Raw genomic sequence first — 15,397 nt, 5'->3', positions numbered from 1 at the left:
TGCTGTCTCCCAAGGAGTGTGCCACAGCTTCCCTGCTACTGCTGCCTCTGTGGATCCTGCCGCCTGAGGCACTCACCCCGTATTGCCTCATAAGTGAGCCGGCCCTGCTTATCTTGAGCTTTGTTTCTTTGTCATTCCATGGGGTTATGAAAAATGTCAATGACTGGCGTGGCTGTAATCGTAATCATCCGAGCTCTCTCTTTAGTCTTTGGTGACTGAGCTCCTTTGCAAAGTCCCTCTTACGGGCTTCCTTGAGAGACGATAGGAAGGATTCGTTTTGGCCCGAGAGCACATTTGCTTCACTGGCGAAGGAGCCAATCTCATTCCTCCTTGACAGTTTATGAATAAAACCACTGAGGTGTTAAATAATAGGATGATGTGCTTTCCCCTGGTATTCTGAATGCCAGGCGGACCGTTCTCTGCTCCAACCAATTGATACTGTTTTGAGACTTTGCCCTCCATAGGCACAGGGACACACGTCCATTCTTATTTACAGCATCTCTGGCTCTGCCGGGTGACCAGACTCAGATCTGTCAAGTAAAAGCTGTCGCTTTAGTGATGACTAAACCTGAGCCAGGAGTTTGCAGGGGTGAGTGGGTGGATGTTCAGCCTTATTTCTCACTGTAGTCTGCTGCTGGAACTGCAAAAGAAAGAACAGCAACAGTACATCAGCTTTGCCCGCTGTGCTTTGATACCAGCAGGCCTGTGAGGTGGAAGTAGATAGTGCCACAAGCTGAATTGCATCAAATCGCGAGTCTGTGGTGTTTTGTTTTCTGCCTTGCTGTCATGTAGTTTTTTCCCCCTCACCGGTAAAACTTGTGCTACTCAGATGTCAATGCCCAGTGCCTAATAATAATAATAATAATAATAAATTTTATTTATATCCCGCCCTCCCCAGCCGAGGCCGGGCTCAGGGCGGCTAACAACAATAAAATAAAATAATACAACATTCTAAAATCATTTCATTAAAATTAATTCAACTCAAATTGAAGGCAACCATTAGGATAAAATTCTGTCAAGATTGCCAAAAGAGGGAGTCAGGCTGTGCCCTGACCAAAGGCCTGGTGGAACAGCTCTGTCTTGCAGGCCCTGCGGAAAGATGTCAAGTCCTGCAGGGCCCTAGTCTCTTGTGACAGAGCGTTCCACCAGATCGGAGCCACAGCTGAAAAATGAAGATGACTCAGCACTGGATCCGTCCAAGCATTATTCCTGATGGGCAAAGGACTCAATTTCCCCACTGCAGTCTCTGCAGCATTTAGAGAAGCAAATCACTAGGAACAGGAGATGTATAAAACTTGTGGTACCCAAGGGATGCCAGTTCACATATATGAGCTCTTAATTTTCCATTATGTCTTACTTCACAAACTCGAAGCACAACTGTCCTTTCTCAGTTAAGTGTAACCAAGTTAAAATGAGCTGGAGATGAATCAGCGAAATCAGCAATATTTCACACTTCTTTTCTTTCCGTTTACACCAGTACTCTCAAAACATTTTATCAGTATCTGTAAAATGGCCATGTGTGTCCACAGCAAATGTGTTCTTCTGGGTGCATATATATCCTGGTGGTGATTTGCTGTGGCTTCTTGCTTCCTGGGCTAGTACCGTATTTTTCGCCCTATAGGACGCACTTTTTCCCCTCCAAAAATGAAGGGGAAATCTGGGTGCGTCCTATAGGGCAAATGCAGGCTTTCGCTGAAGCTTGGAGAGCGAGAGGGGTCAGTGCGCACCGACCCCAATCGCTCTCCAGGCTTCAGGAACACATCCGCAGCCTAGGTAGCCCTGTGGGAGGTCCCACAGGGCTGTCTAGGCTGCGGATAGCAGCCTGCTTCCCGGAGTGCTGGGCGTGCTGAAAGCAGAGTGCCCGGCGCTTCGGGAACACATCCGCAGCCTAGGCAGCCCTGTGGGAGGTCCCGCAGGACTGTCTAGGCTGCGGATAGCAGCCTGCTTCGCGGAGCGCCGGGCGCGCTGAAAACAGAGCACCCGGCGCTTCGGGAACACATCCGCAGCCTAGGCAGCCCTGTGGGAGGTCCCGCAGGGCTGTGGATAGCAGCCTGCTTCCCGGAGCGCTGGGCGCGCTGAAAGCAGAGTGTCCGGCGCTTCGGGAACGCATCCGCAGCCTAGGCAACCCTGCGGGAGTTCCCACAGGGCTGTCTAGGCTGCGAATAGCAGCCTGCTTCCCGGAGCGCCGGGCGCGCTGAAAGCAGCACGCCCGGCGCTTCAGGAACACATCCGCAGCCTAGGCAACCCTGCAGGAGTTCCCGCAGGGCTCTCTAGGCTGCGGATAGCAGCCTGCTTCCCGGCACGAGGGGCGCCCTGAAGCAGAGCGTCCCTCATGCCGGGCAGACATCCGCAGTGTGGGGAGCCCTGCAGGAGTTCCCCGCAGGGCTCCCCACACGCTGCGGATAGCAGCCTGCCGCCCAGCGCAAGGGGCGCCCTGAAGCAGAGCGCCCCGCACACCGGGCAGACATCAGCCAGCCCCACAAGCTCGGGGGACAGCAGGGAGGCGCAGCGCCACCATCCCGCTGTTCCTCGACCTGGTTCGGTTTTCCTGACCTGGTTTTGGGGGGGAAATAAACGGGGGGAAATTCCTTTATTTTCCCCCCAAAAAACTAGGTGCGTCCTATGGGACGAAAAATACGGTATTTGCTGCTGCTCTCCTATTAGAAAGCATAAGTGTTACCTGCAGGAATTGAAATTGGGGTGGGATTGAATTTTCAGAAGAGTGAAGGCTGAGGGGGTGAGACTCTTCACCACAAGGACTCAGGTTGTATGGCACAAGGATGAAAAGAAAAGAAAAAAGTTTCACCAACTGTCTGATCAAGCAGGACTCTTCTTAGATTCTTTCTAGGTGAAAACTTTTTAAATTTCCCACACCTCTTGAATCTGCTGGCTTTTCCTTTCCTTTTGTGGATTTAGGTTGCCGTTGTGTAAATCTTTATTGCTCACTCTTACCTATTTTACTTGATGCTAATATGATGTTAAAGGGATGTGGGTGGTGCTCACAGAGCCTAGGGCTTACCGATCAGAAGGTCGGTGGTTCAAATCCCCACGACGGGGTGAGCTCCCGTTGTTCGGTCCCAGCTACTGCCAATCTAGCAGTTCAAAAGCACAAAGTGCAAGTAGATCAATAGGTACCACTCCGGCGGGAAGGTAAACGGTGTTTCTGTGCACTGCTCTAGTTCTCCAGAAGTGGCTTAGTCATGCTGGCCATATGACCCAGAAGCTGTACGCCGGCTCCCTCAGCCAGTAAAGCGAGATGAGCACCGCAACCCCAGAGTCGTCTGCGACTGGACCTAACGGTCAAAGGTCCCTTTACCTTTACCTTTAATATGATTTTAAATGGTCGTATGCTACACCTTGGGTTCCTCTGGGTTTTTCTGTTTTGTTTTTTGATGATCTTCCATGAATACACAAGGAGCAAGGTTGGTCCAGGGATCTGTCACCGTCTGAGCTCTGCTTCCCGGTTGTGTGTGTTATATCTTGTGCGGCATTTCAGAAGATACAAGTTCTTCCACAACTGGCCTGAACAACAATGACCAAAAATATCTCCCTGGCTAGAGTCTTGCCTCTCCTCCTTCGTAGTGGAGGCTGCCTCCAATCTGCTTGTAACTGGCATCCGTATATCGGAGTTTCCATGTGCCGAGATTGCTTAAGGTGGAAGATAAGCTTGGCTTGTTCCAAGGTTCCCCCACCTTTTTCTGGGAAGCTGGACCAGAGTTAGGGGGGACAGGAGAAGGGCTTGATTGCAGAGATTCAGCATTCACTTTTGTTTTTTTTAAAAAATGACAAATTAAAAAAAAATAGAAGCCAAATCACTGCAGGTCCAAAAAAGAAAGCATATATGTGTGGGGGGGGGGGATATTCAGCACTGCATTGCAGGGTGGTGTCTGGTCTGCAAAAACCAACACACTCCAGAAAGTATGGTATCTATTTTTGCATCTGAAAAAACGTTGCCGTCAACAGTTCTCTTCAGAGCTAGTCAGCATTCTTTCTGTAACTGAAGAAATATTTTAGCCTTGAAGAGAACAATCTCTAATCACACAGAGGGTTTTTTTGTGTGTGTATGTGTGGCTTCTGGTTTGACATCTACATAAAACAGTTATTTATTCCATGTAACACTTATCCCGGCTTTACCCTTATTAGGGAGAATCCCCTCATTAATGTAAATCCTGGAATTAAGACAGAGAAAACTACAGAAATTACTCCATAATCAGGCCCCTTGGCATTACATGGTCACACATGTTGCTTTTCACATGCACCAGAGCTTGTCAAATCCTTATTGATGCAGAGACGTTACAGATTTAGGCCCTCCTACTCACGCCCATGTGTGTTTGAGTGTGCTCTTTTCCACTGAAACGGTGTTGGCAGCTAGCCCACTAAATGCAGATACAATATCCTCATATCCGTACTGTTTTCTTCTGGGAGTTCCAGGCTTTCCAACTGCGAGGCTCGGAGAGTTTTTATGGACTGACATGTCTGAGACAAGAAAATTGGCCAAACAGCTTTGAGGTGTGAATATTGGTGTCCGTGAGCCTTGTGGGGCTCGCCAGGATGCAGACCCAACTCATCTGTTTATCCTCAGGCTAGATAAGACACAGTCCGACGCACATCATTGAAAGGGTTCTTTGTTTTCCATTATTGCAAGAGGGTCGTGAGGAGCTCGCATTGTGAGGCGGAGGATTCCAGTGGTGCCTTTTTCTAAAGGAGCTGCGATGTGCGCTGGACCTTTGCGCCAGCTTCCGGCGTGTGTTTTACCAATCTAGCAGCATGCATCTGCCAGGAAGTCTTTATTCTGTCTTGACTCACGTTGGCCAGTCGCTAGAGCTTGGTGGCTTTTCTTGTCCCAGACAAATAAGGTAAAGGTAAAGGTACCCCTGCCTGTACGGGCCAGTCTTGACAGACTCTAGGATTGTGCGCCCATCTCACTCAAGAGGCCGGGGGCCAGCACTGTCCGCAGACACTTCCGGGTCACGTGGCCAGCGTGACATCGCTGCTCTGGCGAGCCAGAGCCACACACGGAAACGCCGTTTACCTTCCCGCTAGTAAGCGGTCCCTATTTATCTACTTGCACCCGGGAGTGCTTTTGAACTGCTAGGTTGGCAGGCGCTGGGACCGAACAACGGGAGCACACCCCGCCGCAGGGATTCGAACCGCCGACCTTTCGATCGGCAAGCCCTAGGCGCTGAGGCTTTTACCCACAGCGCCACCCGCGTTGTTCCCAAACAAATGGGGCACTTCAAATGGAAGCGATGTGGGGCTTTCTATTTACAGCTCTCTTCTTTTCTTTCCCTCCCAGGCATGGACCCATAGAACCCATGGAGTACATAGCAGGACAACGGGTGATGTATAAAGACAGAGATGTTCCTTACTATCAAGCTGGCCACCCACCAGTACACCCCTCCAAAGGGAGCTATGCTCTCCCACAAGATGGCCCAAGGGCAACAGAGATATGGTATCCTCAGGGTGGTCTTCCACAGCAACCGGTAGGCCAGCACAAAGGACCCCTCCGCCAAGATGTGCCACCCTCCCCGCCTCAAGGCCACAGGGGGCTGCCTTATCATGAAATGGGCAGACTCGCTCATCGCCGAGCCGGCCCGGATCAGTACCAATACAGGCATCAAGATCCTAGGCAGAAGGACCCCATGACTGCGGCCGTATAGCCTAAAGCCGGACTCCTGTCGATATCTCACCTTGCAGCCGTTACCACTGATCTTTCCTACCCCAGGGGAGAGATGCCGTTTCAGCCTGTCCACTTTGCACCCAGGACATGTTCGTGAACATAACTGCGAGCTCGCAAAAAGCGGTACAATGACTTTTGGGTACCACCGGTGTATCGGAGTGTGTGTTTTAACGTAGAAGGCGGCAGGTGAAGAGTAAGCAGAATTTCTTCTAAGCACACCTTAAAAGTGCCACTCAGGGCTGTTTGCAACTAACTACACAAGCACATGCTAGATGCCCACATTGCAGGGAACTATTTTGGACATTGTTTCAGAAAGAGTATTCCATGGGTGCCACTGTGTGTGCCCCCAGTATGGCAGACCCTTCTTTTCTATGACCTCTGACTGGAGAATTATTTTAGTGGAGATGGGCTCACGGTGTGACCTGACATCTCTCTCTGTTGTCATAGGGAAATACTGTTTTGCTCTCATCCCGGTCATATTTTTTAATTGCCCCTTCAGTTATTCAGTTTTTCTGTCCCCCTCTTCAGTTTTTCGCATTGTCACATGGAGACCATTTGGAGAATCTTATTCGCTCTCCCCAGTTGCCAACTCAGAGACGAAAGGGTTGTAGGGACGGTGGCAGTGGCTATGTAAGACAACTCGCCCCCAGCACCCAATTTTGCAGGAGTGATAGCGGGAGTCTGCCCCTCCCAAACAAACCGTTGCTGGCCATTCAGGCACAGCACCCAGCTATCCTTGCGTTGGCTTTTGACTTCAAAGTGTCTCCTGTGAAGGCTATTCTTCTTCAGATCCCACCCCAGGAAGGAAGGTCAGGGGATACCAGGGCCCCTGTTGCCTGGCAGAAATTCTGCAGGGCTTGGTGAGACTGTAGCAAAGGAGGCTCCTTCTGTTTTAAAATGGTGGGTTATCAGGTGGTCATTTTAAGAGAGAAGACAAAAACACACCAGAGGATCAGAGATACAGGTTAAGAATGGTGTTTTAATGACTTCCAATCATATTCCAACAGTGAAGCGAGGAAGCTCAGGTGGTCCCTGGTGTTCCTCTAGCTTGCATTTCTGAGGGAGATGGTCCTGTTTGCAGGTTATTGATTGCGGGGGACGTGGAGGGTCTTTGTGGTTCTGTTTATTTTTACTTGCCACCCTGTCTAACAAAGCCTCTGAAACTTTGATGAGCTAGGAATTCGGAGCAGCTCCAGCATCATTTTTTTTTAAACACCCCCCTTTTTAAAAAAAAAAATTAAAAAACCATCCTTTCCTTTGGATGGCTTTCAAGGCTATTTATTCCATAGCCCTTTTCCTTTCAAGGAAAAGACCTTGGGGCCTGGCCACAGAAGGAGCTGTTGGTTTCCTTTTGGTATGCAGCAAATTAACAGGATTCATTACACAGGTCGTCTCATAATTATTATATATTGCACAGAGGGGTCATCTACCAGGCACAGCCATTTATCATTTACCCTTTCTGAAATGGCTTCATTATACCCGCTGGCCTCTGGAGACTTGGCGCTTAGTGAATCTGTCACACACACAAATTTGTGTTGCTGCGTTTGAAAGGACAAGCTCCTCCATTGCCCATGAAAGGTTCTGTGGTGTCGCACCGAACCCACTGGCCTAACATTGTTGTCCCAAGTATTAATATTCATATAAGTAATTGATTTTTTTGTTTGTTTGTTTAATATGAAAAGGAACAAAACCCAAACCTAACAGCCTCAGATTCAAAGTCCCTGAGTAGCAAATAGCAAGGTTGGGATCCAAGGTTGTGTGTCTCATAGCCTTCTCTAGGTCATTTACTCTCTAGGCAGGACTAAGCAGGAAACAGTTTAGCGAGGACAGTTGTGTTTCTACCATTAATTCTAAGAAGGAGTGACTTTTCCCTGTAATTATTCTCAGACTGCTTGTTCCTAAAATGGCAAATACATATTATAGCCATGTAAAAGGCCAATATCTATTTCCACCAGATGAATTTCAAGTGGCTGTGAATAAGTAAGCTGAGAGGCTGATGTTTTTGGGAAATGTATCTGTATAAAATACCCTTAAATTTTGTCCAGTCCACTTTTAAATGGGCAGCTAAGTCCCTCCCGGTAAGTGCAGTCATGCCTTCCTTAACATTTGCAGGCTTAAGTAGAGTGTGACCCTCGAATTGTTTACTCCTTGCTAAACCTAAGTTCCTGTTGAATATCTTGTTTCATATCTGAACTGAGGTAAGATACCACACAGAAGACAGGAAATAATGGCCTGTTGTTATCACTGGTGTATAGTGACTGGTCATCCAAACTAGATCAATCATGTTAAAATGTTACTTTTCTTCCGTCCTGGTTTGGTGGAGGGAGGACAAAGTTCTTCCTTGTTTCTCAAACTTGGGTCCCCAACTGTTGTTGGACTACAATTCCCCTCATCCCTGACCGCAGGTCCTGTTAGCTAGGGATGATGGGAGCTGTAGTCCAACAACAGCTGGGCACCCAAGTTTGAGAAACACTGGGTGGAGTTCATTATGAAAAAAGAGATTGCTTTCTGTCTTCTGTGGCCCTGTAGTCTGTGCCAGCCATTTTGCTGGTATTTACAGCTTCACCTGCAACGGTGGAAGTTACCCCAAATGTGTGACGTTTTTAGGTCACTTGGAGTGCCTGGTGGCTCCAGAACAATATGATCCAGGTCATCTAACCCAGCCTGTGGGGGAATTCTCTGCGATGAAATTCTTCTGCTTTATCCCTTGCCTTGTGAACTCTTTTGAAGAGCATGGAGGTGGACCTTCGTCTCAGGTGTATGCAGGCAATCATTTAATTGAGATAAGCTTCAACTTTGGATCTGAAGCAAGATTGATATGGAGAAGGCCACTCTCAAAGAACAACCCCATTCCCTTCCCCTTTGGGGTGTAGTACCAGTGCTTCCCCCTCAAAGATTTCTGTAAATAGACCATATGTAAGACAGATAAAGATAGGCAGATGTTCAAGGAGTGCAGAAAGGCCACTGGGAGTGAGGTGAACATTTTAAAATGCACTTTGTACAAATATAACCTACGATACGTTGGATCCTCCAATAGAAAAAGCTAATGCTGATGACAGTGGCTTTATCTCTAGCCTGATCACAATTAAGGGGAGCTTTGGAAGATAAGCTCTTGCCTTATAAATCACCGGCCTCCTAACCCCTTTCTGGTGCCATTTCGTTCCCATTCACAGAGATAACTGACAGCATTTCAGGAGCTAGGGATAAATCCAAATTGAATGGAAAGAGCCTGTCTGGATTATTTATGGCCTTTGAAGCTCGTGCTCAATTGTTTTCCATGTAACATGAAACACCCTTCTAAAACTCCCATTGACTGCAGCGGCTCCATTTCGTAGGACGAGGCAGGTCAAGAGACGACCCTTCTCAGCTGTTAATCTTAGCCAATGGGGTATTCAACTATGCTTCTGGTTTCAAAGCTATAGGAGACTTTCCCTCCTTTTGGTTAAAAAAAATAGATGCAGTACTATATAGATGCTTCATGCTTTGCTGAAAGGAGCAAAAACTCCTGGCCTGGTTTGGGGGGGACAGGAGCAAAGGAAACTGAATGGCATCCCCATCAGTCTGAAATGCCCCCCTGTTTCTAATGGGGAGGGAGAGCAGTTGGCTGCCTTAAGTGACTCACAGAAGAGTGTGGGTGTGGGTGTGTGCGCGCGCACGCATGTATATGTATATATATCCTGCTTCTCTGGAACAACGCAAAACAAACTATCGGCACCATATTGCAGACAAATGTGTAGCACACACACACACACACATATCACAAGGTGCTGTAGCTGGTGGATCAAAATATATATCACTTGCACACTAAACAATTCCACACGAGCCATTAAGAAAACAAGTTGCTCTTTTCTCGCATGCGCCCGTATGTTTGAAAATATTAATGGATCTGAGAGGGTTCTTTGCTATTCGCAAAGGCCTCCTGTGCTAAATGTCCATGATAACGTGCCAATCCGACAGAAGCCATCGCAAGTGAATATGGGTGGCTCTGATCTGCCCCTGTGGGATGCATTTTCACACGCAAGTTCGAAAATGGGCATCACTGTTGATTAGGTTTGCCGTGTCGGCCCCATCCTGTGACAAAGACAGGTGCCTCCTACCGCAGTCCCAATTTCCCCTTGCTTGAGAGATGAAGCTCAGGCCAACAAATAGGGATGAATGACCAGATTCATGCCCGTATCCTGACAAGAGGTAGGGAGAACGTGTCCTATCATAAGGCACAAATATGAGCTGCACAAGCCATCTATACCTTCCCACCTTAACCCCCCAAAGGGCTAAGAAGGAGCACATTGCAGTTGCTAGCCAACTGTGTGATCTGCTTTCTTCAAAGGCTGGCTCTTCAAAGGACGAGGCTCCCTTGCGAAGAGGGGCAAAGGTTTGGCGCATGCCGGCAGGGAAACCGTAAGGACAGCGCAAGGGATGGGGGCTGCATAACACCAGCTTCAGAGCAAGCAGTCAAAACGGCTAGATACAGCTTTGTACATTTATTCCCTGAGTGCTGAGCTGGTTTAGGTATTGCATTTGGAACAGAAGCCTGGCTGAAAGCCCGCTGAACTTACTGGAAACATCAGTGTACTTTGGAGCAAATTCCTGTTGCATTTTTTAATTTAATTTTATTTTTGTGACGAAAACTAGATTTGACGCGTTAACTGTTGAGTGACTGGGTGCTCCGTCCAGACACCCAACAGTTTCCTGAACCAGCTGTTGACATTATTAGCTCCTGGGACGGAGGATCAACTCTGACTGCAGCAACTGAAAAGGGGGAGTCGTCCAAAAAACAAGGAGAGGTCCTGGGAAGTCAGATTTCCAAATTCTCTTCAAAACCCCAACATTCCAAGTGCTACCCTTAGCCAGATATAAAGCTTCACGTGCTGCCTAATCTTTGTATACTGTTGAAACGCTACCTCCTTCCTTTCTGCCTTTTTAAAAACACTAGACGTTCCATGGTAGATGTGCTCTGGAGTGAACTCTCCCTTGTGGGAGCTAAGAGGCATGGACAGCTTTCCCAGATCAGACTCTCGCGTATAACTTTTTGCAAGAGCATTCTAGCCATCTGTGCACTTACTGGAGAGATGTTTGCCTCTCAGTGCAGAAACCAGAACCTTTTTCTTATACATACGTATTTTTAAGCCTTCATTCACAAGACATCAATTTCAGAATATTTCTGGCGCAATCCCACAAACGGTAATGGGAATTGCTCGTTTGCACACCGCTCTCCTTTTCTATTGTTTCTTGTGGTTGCGCATATGCGCCTATATTTGTGTGTGCTTTTTTTAAATTGTTTAAAAGTTTGGGAAATTTATTGGGGGGAATTAAGAGATCATCTGGTACCACTGTTTCACTTTTCTTTCGTTACATATCACAATATAAATGCTGAACAGTTTTATTTTGCATTAAAATAAAGGCTTTAAGAACAATGGCCAAGGGCTCTTTTTTGTCTGATCTTTTGATCCCCATCAACTGTGGTCAGCCATCAATAGAGACGCTCTTTGAGAAGAAACATAATGGGGGGGGTTAGTTTCCGTCTTGCCATTGTTTTGCACACCACAAACCTCCAGGCTGCATTCATCCAGCGGCAAGATTAGCTCAAAACAGCTTCATTAAAGTGTGACCCCGAAATTCCAGATCTCCCCCCCCAAAAAAAAATCCTGATGCCAAAGTTTAGTACCATTTTTGTGCCGCGAACCCTGAGTTTGCCACCACTACCACTCCAAACCAAGTAATTGACACAGCAAATTTGGGTCCCCAAATCCAACCTTGTCACATGTTAACGAAGCTGCTCAAAACTGCTTTTCTGAATGTCACAGATACCAAGCAAATCTAAGCATACCAGATTCAACTGAAGCCAGTGGTGCCTTATTTATAGGGGTTTTCTTGTCCCTGTTACTGGTATACATATAAACACCAATTTAGGAAGAAGAAGAGAAGAAGTGGAGTTTGGATTTGATATCCCGCTTTATCACTACTCTAAGGAGTCTCAAAGCGGCTAACAATCTCCTTTTTCCCTTCCTCCCCCACAACAAACACTCTGTGAGGTGAGTGGGGCTGAGAGACTTCAGAGAAGTGTGACTGGCCCAAGGTCACCCAGCAGCTGCATGTGGAGGAGCAGGGAAGTGAACCCGGTTCACCAGATTACGAGTCCACTGCTCTTAACCACTACACCACACTGGCTCTCCAATTGCTACCATTTAAATTAATTGCTACCATTTAAATAGACATGGGTGGTGCTGTGGGTTAAACCACAGAGCCTAGGACTTGCCGATCAGAAGGTCGGCGGTTCAAATTCGTGTGACGGGGTGAGCTCCCGTTGCTCGGTCCCCACTCCTGCCAACCTAGCAGTTCGAAAGCATGTCAAAGTGCAAGAAGATAAATAGGTACCGCTCCGGCAGGAAGGTAAACGGCATTTCCGTGTGCTGCTCTGGTTCGCCAGTCATGCTGGCCACATTACCTGGAAGCTGTACGCCGGCTCCCTCGGCCAATAAAGCGAGATGAGCACCGCAACCCCAGAGTCATCCGCGACTGGACCTAATGGTCAGGGGTACCTTTACCTTAAATAGACATACAGTACATCTCAGCATAGGGCAGAAGACTGACCTGATGTGCAACTTTCCCTGTTCCTCCTTATGGTTCTTCAATCTAGGCTTGGACCAGATGACTATCCTCCGTGGAGTTGGGCAAACAGCTACCCTGTACTTCTGCATTACGGGCACTGTATCTCTGAATACCAGCCTCCTAGGAACAAGAGCAAGAAATGACTTAAGTAGGACAATGACTTAAGCACAGGACAACATTAATTGCTATGCCACCATTAGCCCAAATGTACAAATATGTTAAGGGACGCAGGTGGCGCTGTGGGTTAAACCACAGAGCCTAGGACTTGCTGATCAGAAGGTTGGTGGTTCAAATCCCCGCGATGGGGTGAGCTCCCGTTGCTCGGTCCCTGCTCCTGCCAACCTAGCAGTTCAAAAGCACGTCAAAGTGCAAATAGATAAATAGGTACCACTCCGGCGGGAAGGTAAACGGCGTTCCCGTGCGCTGCTCTGGTTCACCAGAAGCGGCTTAGTCATGCTGGCCACATGACCCGGAAGCTGTACGCCGGCTCCCTCAGCCAATAAAGCGAGATGAGCGCTGCAACCTCAGAGTCGGCCACAACTGGACCTAATGGTCAGGGGTCCCTTTACCTTTACCTTTACAAATATTTTACTTGGGCTGGCCCATAATATTGCAGGTTGGATGGACAACAAAGCACCATATGCAGTTGTTTTTTTCCTGGGGGTATGCATACCCCTAAACATTCTGTGAATCTTAAATTTGGCCTCATTGAGGGGCAGTATTTCAATAAGAGTAGGAAAATGAGAGTACCCCTAAACATTTTTTTTAGGAGGGGGGAAGCACTGACCGTATGTAATAGTAAATGTTGCAGAACATGTTCAGGTTGCTTCTGTTCTTTAAGGACAACCAGATAAATTGGGGAAATGGAGGTTTTTAAGTATTGGAGGGGTTTTGTTTTTTACAAAAGTGAAATCGCGGTCAATTTACAGGTATCAGAGTTGCAGAATAAGCAGCAACCAATGTGCAGTAGGGGTTCAGTGGGTTGGGAGGGTAATTGGGCAAAGAGAATAGGGGTGACAGAAATTCACAAGAGCTTGTCACTGTTTTCAGTGTTCAGAAGAAACGTTTGGCTTCTGCATAAAATACCATGCATCGTTTCCAAACCGCCACTTCACTCTTCAGAAATATGGAATGGGCTTAATCATGTGACAGAGACATTGCATTCTAACATGAGTGGCTGCCAAGTTTAGCTCTCTTACCCTAAGCCTCTGTCACTTTTTACAGGAGTTTAGATGTGGTCTGGCATGGTCCAGCCTGGGACTGCTTTTTATCTGCCCAAATCCCTTATGTAGTCTCAGTTACATATAGATTACTTCCCTTCTGGTCTTGTAAGCTCCTGCTCTGTGGTTTGTAATCAGTAAAACCACCAAGCGAGGTTGTGGATGTTTTAAAAGTAGATGCAGGGGGGGGAAAGGGGACAGATTTCACACTAAAGAGAAGCAGTCAAGACAGATGTCAAAGGAATATATAATACAGGTCCACATCTTTGAGCAGTTAGAGCCACTATCTGAGATGTTGCGGCCTGGCAAATGCACCTCAAAGAAACAGAAAAGAAAATGGAATCCTCTGTAGCAGTCAGTAAAGAGATTATTCCAACACTAAATAAAGCCTTTCTTCCTTTATGATATTCAGCGAACAAACTGAAGGATGGCGAAACCTCAACCCTGGAACATGAGAAGGTCTTCAAATCTATCAAGGTTGTGACTGGATTCATTAAAACATATTCAGTGCTCAAGAAAATCCAGGACATATATATGCAGAGTTTGACATTTATACCCAAGGCACAGGCAACATTAAGTTGGTTTTAGCACATATTAAATGATAATCCGTGTAGACAGCAATTTTGAAGGGGATTTCTGTCAAGTGTGTTGCACTTTTAGCTAAATCTACATAGGTAGATAAAGCTCTAATGCTTTAATTCCCCTTCTTCCCCACCCCACCCCCGCTAATGATATAAACAGATGAATCAAGAGAACAGGAAACAAAAGAAGTCTTTTAAGCACAAAGAACCTGGTGACTGTCCTTTTTTCCCCTTTTTAAGCTGCTCTTAAATCTGCTCCACTCCATGCTGCCGTTACACACAAAAACAGAAGCTTGGATGCTGAGATAAGTTAACAAGGACTTTGAGAGAAGAAAAGTTCCTGTCCCCTGCACAGGGGTCAAAGTGTCCCCTTGAACAATGTGCACAACGGATGCTAAGGAAAGAGAGAATCTTTGAAAATTGCCTTCGCTTCAGCAGCAAGCTAAGGGTTGTGTTAAGAATCCCAGCCCCCCAAAAATGGCAGCAAATCAGTGCACCGCAGTGGCGTAGCGTGGGTTGTCAGCACCCGGGGCAAGGCAAGTAATTTGTGCCCCCTAACCCGGGGCAAGGCAAGTAATTTGTGCCCCCCCCCCGCTGCACTGTCCCTCCCCCAGATAGTCCCTCGCTCTCTCTCCGCACCGCACGCCTGGCACCCTCCCCTCCACAGTGGGCGGCGACCCGGCGGCTCGGATCGGATTCGCACAGCCAGCACTGCAGTGAGAGAGAGTGAGTGAGCCAGGTAGGGGCAGAGAACTGCGAGTGCGAGCGTGCCCCCCCCCAGATGTTGTGTCCGGTGCGGCCGGCCCCCCACGCTACGCCACTGGTGCACCGTGTAATCGTTGCATGGTGGGCACTCGTGCCATTTTCACACGTGATGGTGCACAAAGTTTTGGCTTGGAAAATCTCTCTTGTGCAGCCAGAAACAGAAGGATTTAGTGAGACATTCAGTCTGAAGTGGTATGACCCAGTACTTGCAAACTCAGTAAGAGATAGGCATAATCTCCCTGGGCATTATACAGATAATGCGTTGCCAACTCACCTTAATTACATGGTGAGGGAGCGTAATATAAGCACACCAGAAGGTGGACTAATGCTCTCTCATACCAGAATGCAGGGACAATACAAGTGGGATTGAACTTGAGGAGATGGAAGATGTTTAGTAGGGCCAATTCTGGGGTGATGTCTATGACTTGCTTAGTTATTTTACATATTTCTTGTATGGCAGTTGTCCAGAATAGTTGGATTTTGGGACACTCCCACCACATGTGGAGGTATGTGCCTGTGGAGGTGCACCCTCTCCAGCATTT

At 47.5% G+C, this 15,397-nt stretch overlaps 1 protein-coding gene across 2 annotated transcripts in view; it reads left to right on the top strand.

The window, feature by feature from the left end:
- PARD3B (par-3 family cell polarity regulator beta) overlaps window positions 1–11,094 on the top strand; it is a 588,896-nt gene extending 577,802 nt beyond the window's left edge. For both annotated transcript variants that reach the window (XM_083400643.1, XM_083400642.1), the window contains one exon: window positions 5,297–11,094. In XM_083400643.1, the coding sequence (XP_083256769.1) occupies window positions 5,297–5,660 (364 nt within the window). In that variant the 3' untranslated portion in view covers window positions 5,661–11,094. The remainder of the gene's footprint in view (window positions 1–5,296) is intronic.
- Window positions 11,095–15,397: the final 4,303 nt, after the last annotated feature.

The sequence above is a fragment of the Podarcis tiliguerta genome (genome assembly GCF_965153285.1).
Source record: "Podarcis tiliguerta genome assembly, chromosome: 1".
Taxonomy (NCBI): Eukaryota; Metazoa; Chordata; class Lepidosauria; order Squamata; family Lacertidae; genus Podarcis; species Podarcis tiliguerta.
Note: the sequence above shows the minus strand (reverse complement) of the source record. Positions and strands in the feature narration are given on the sequence as shown.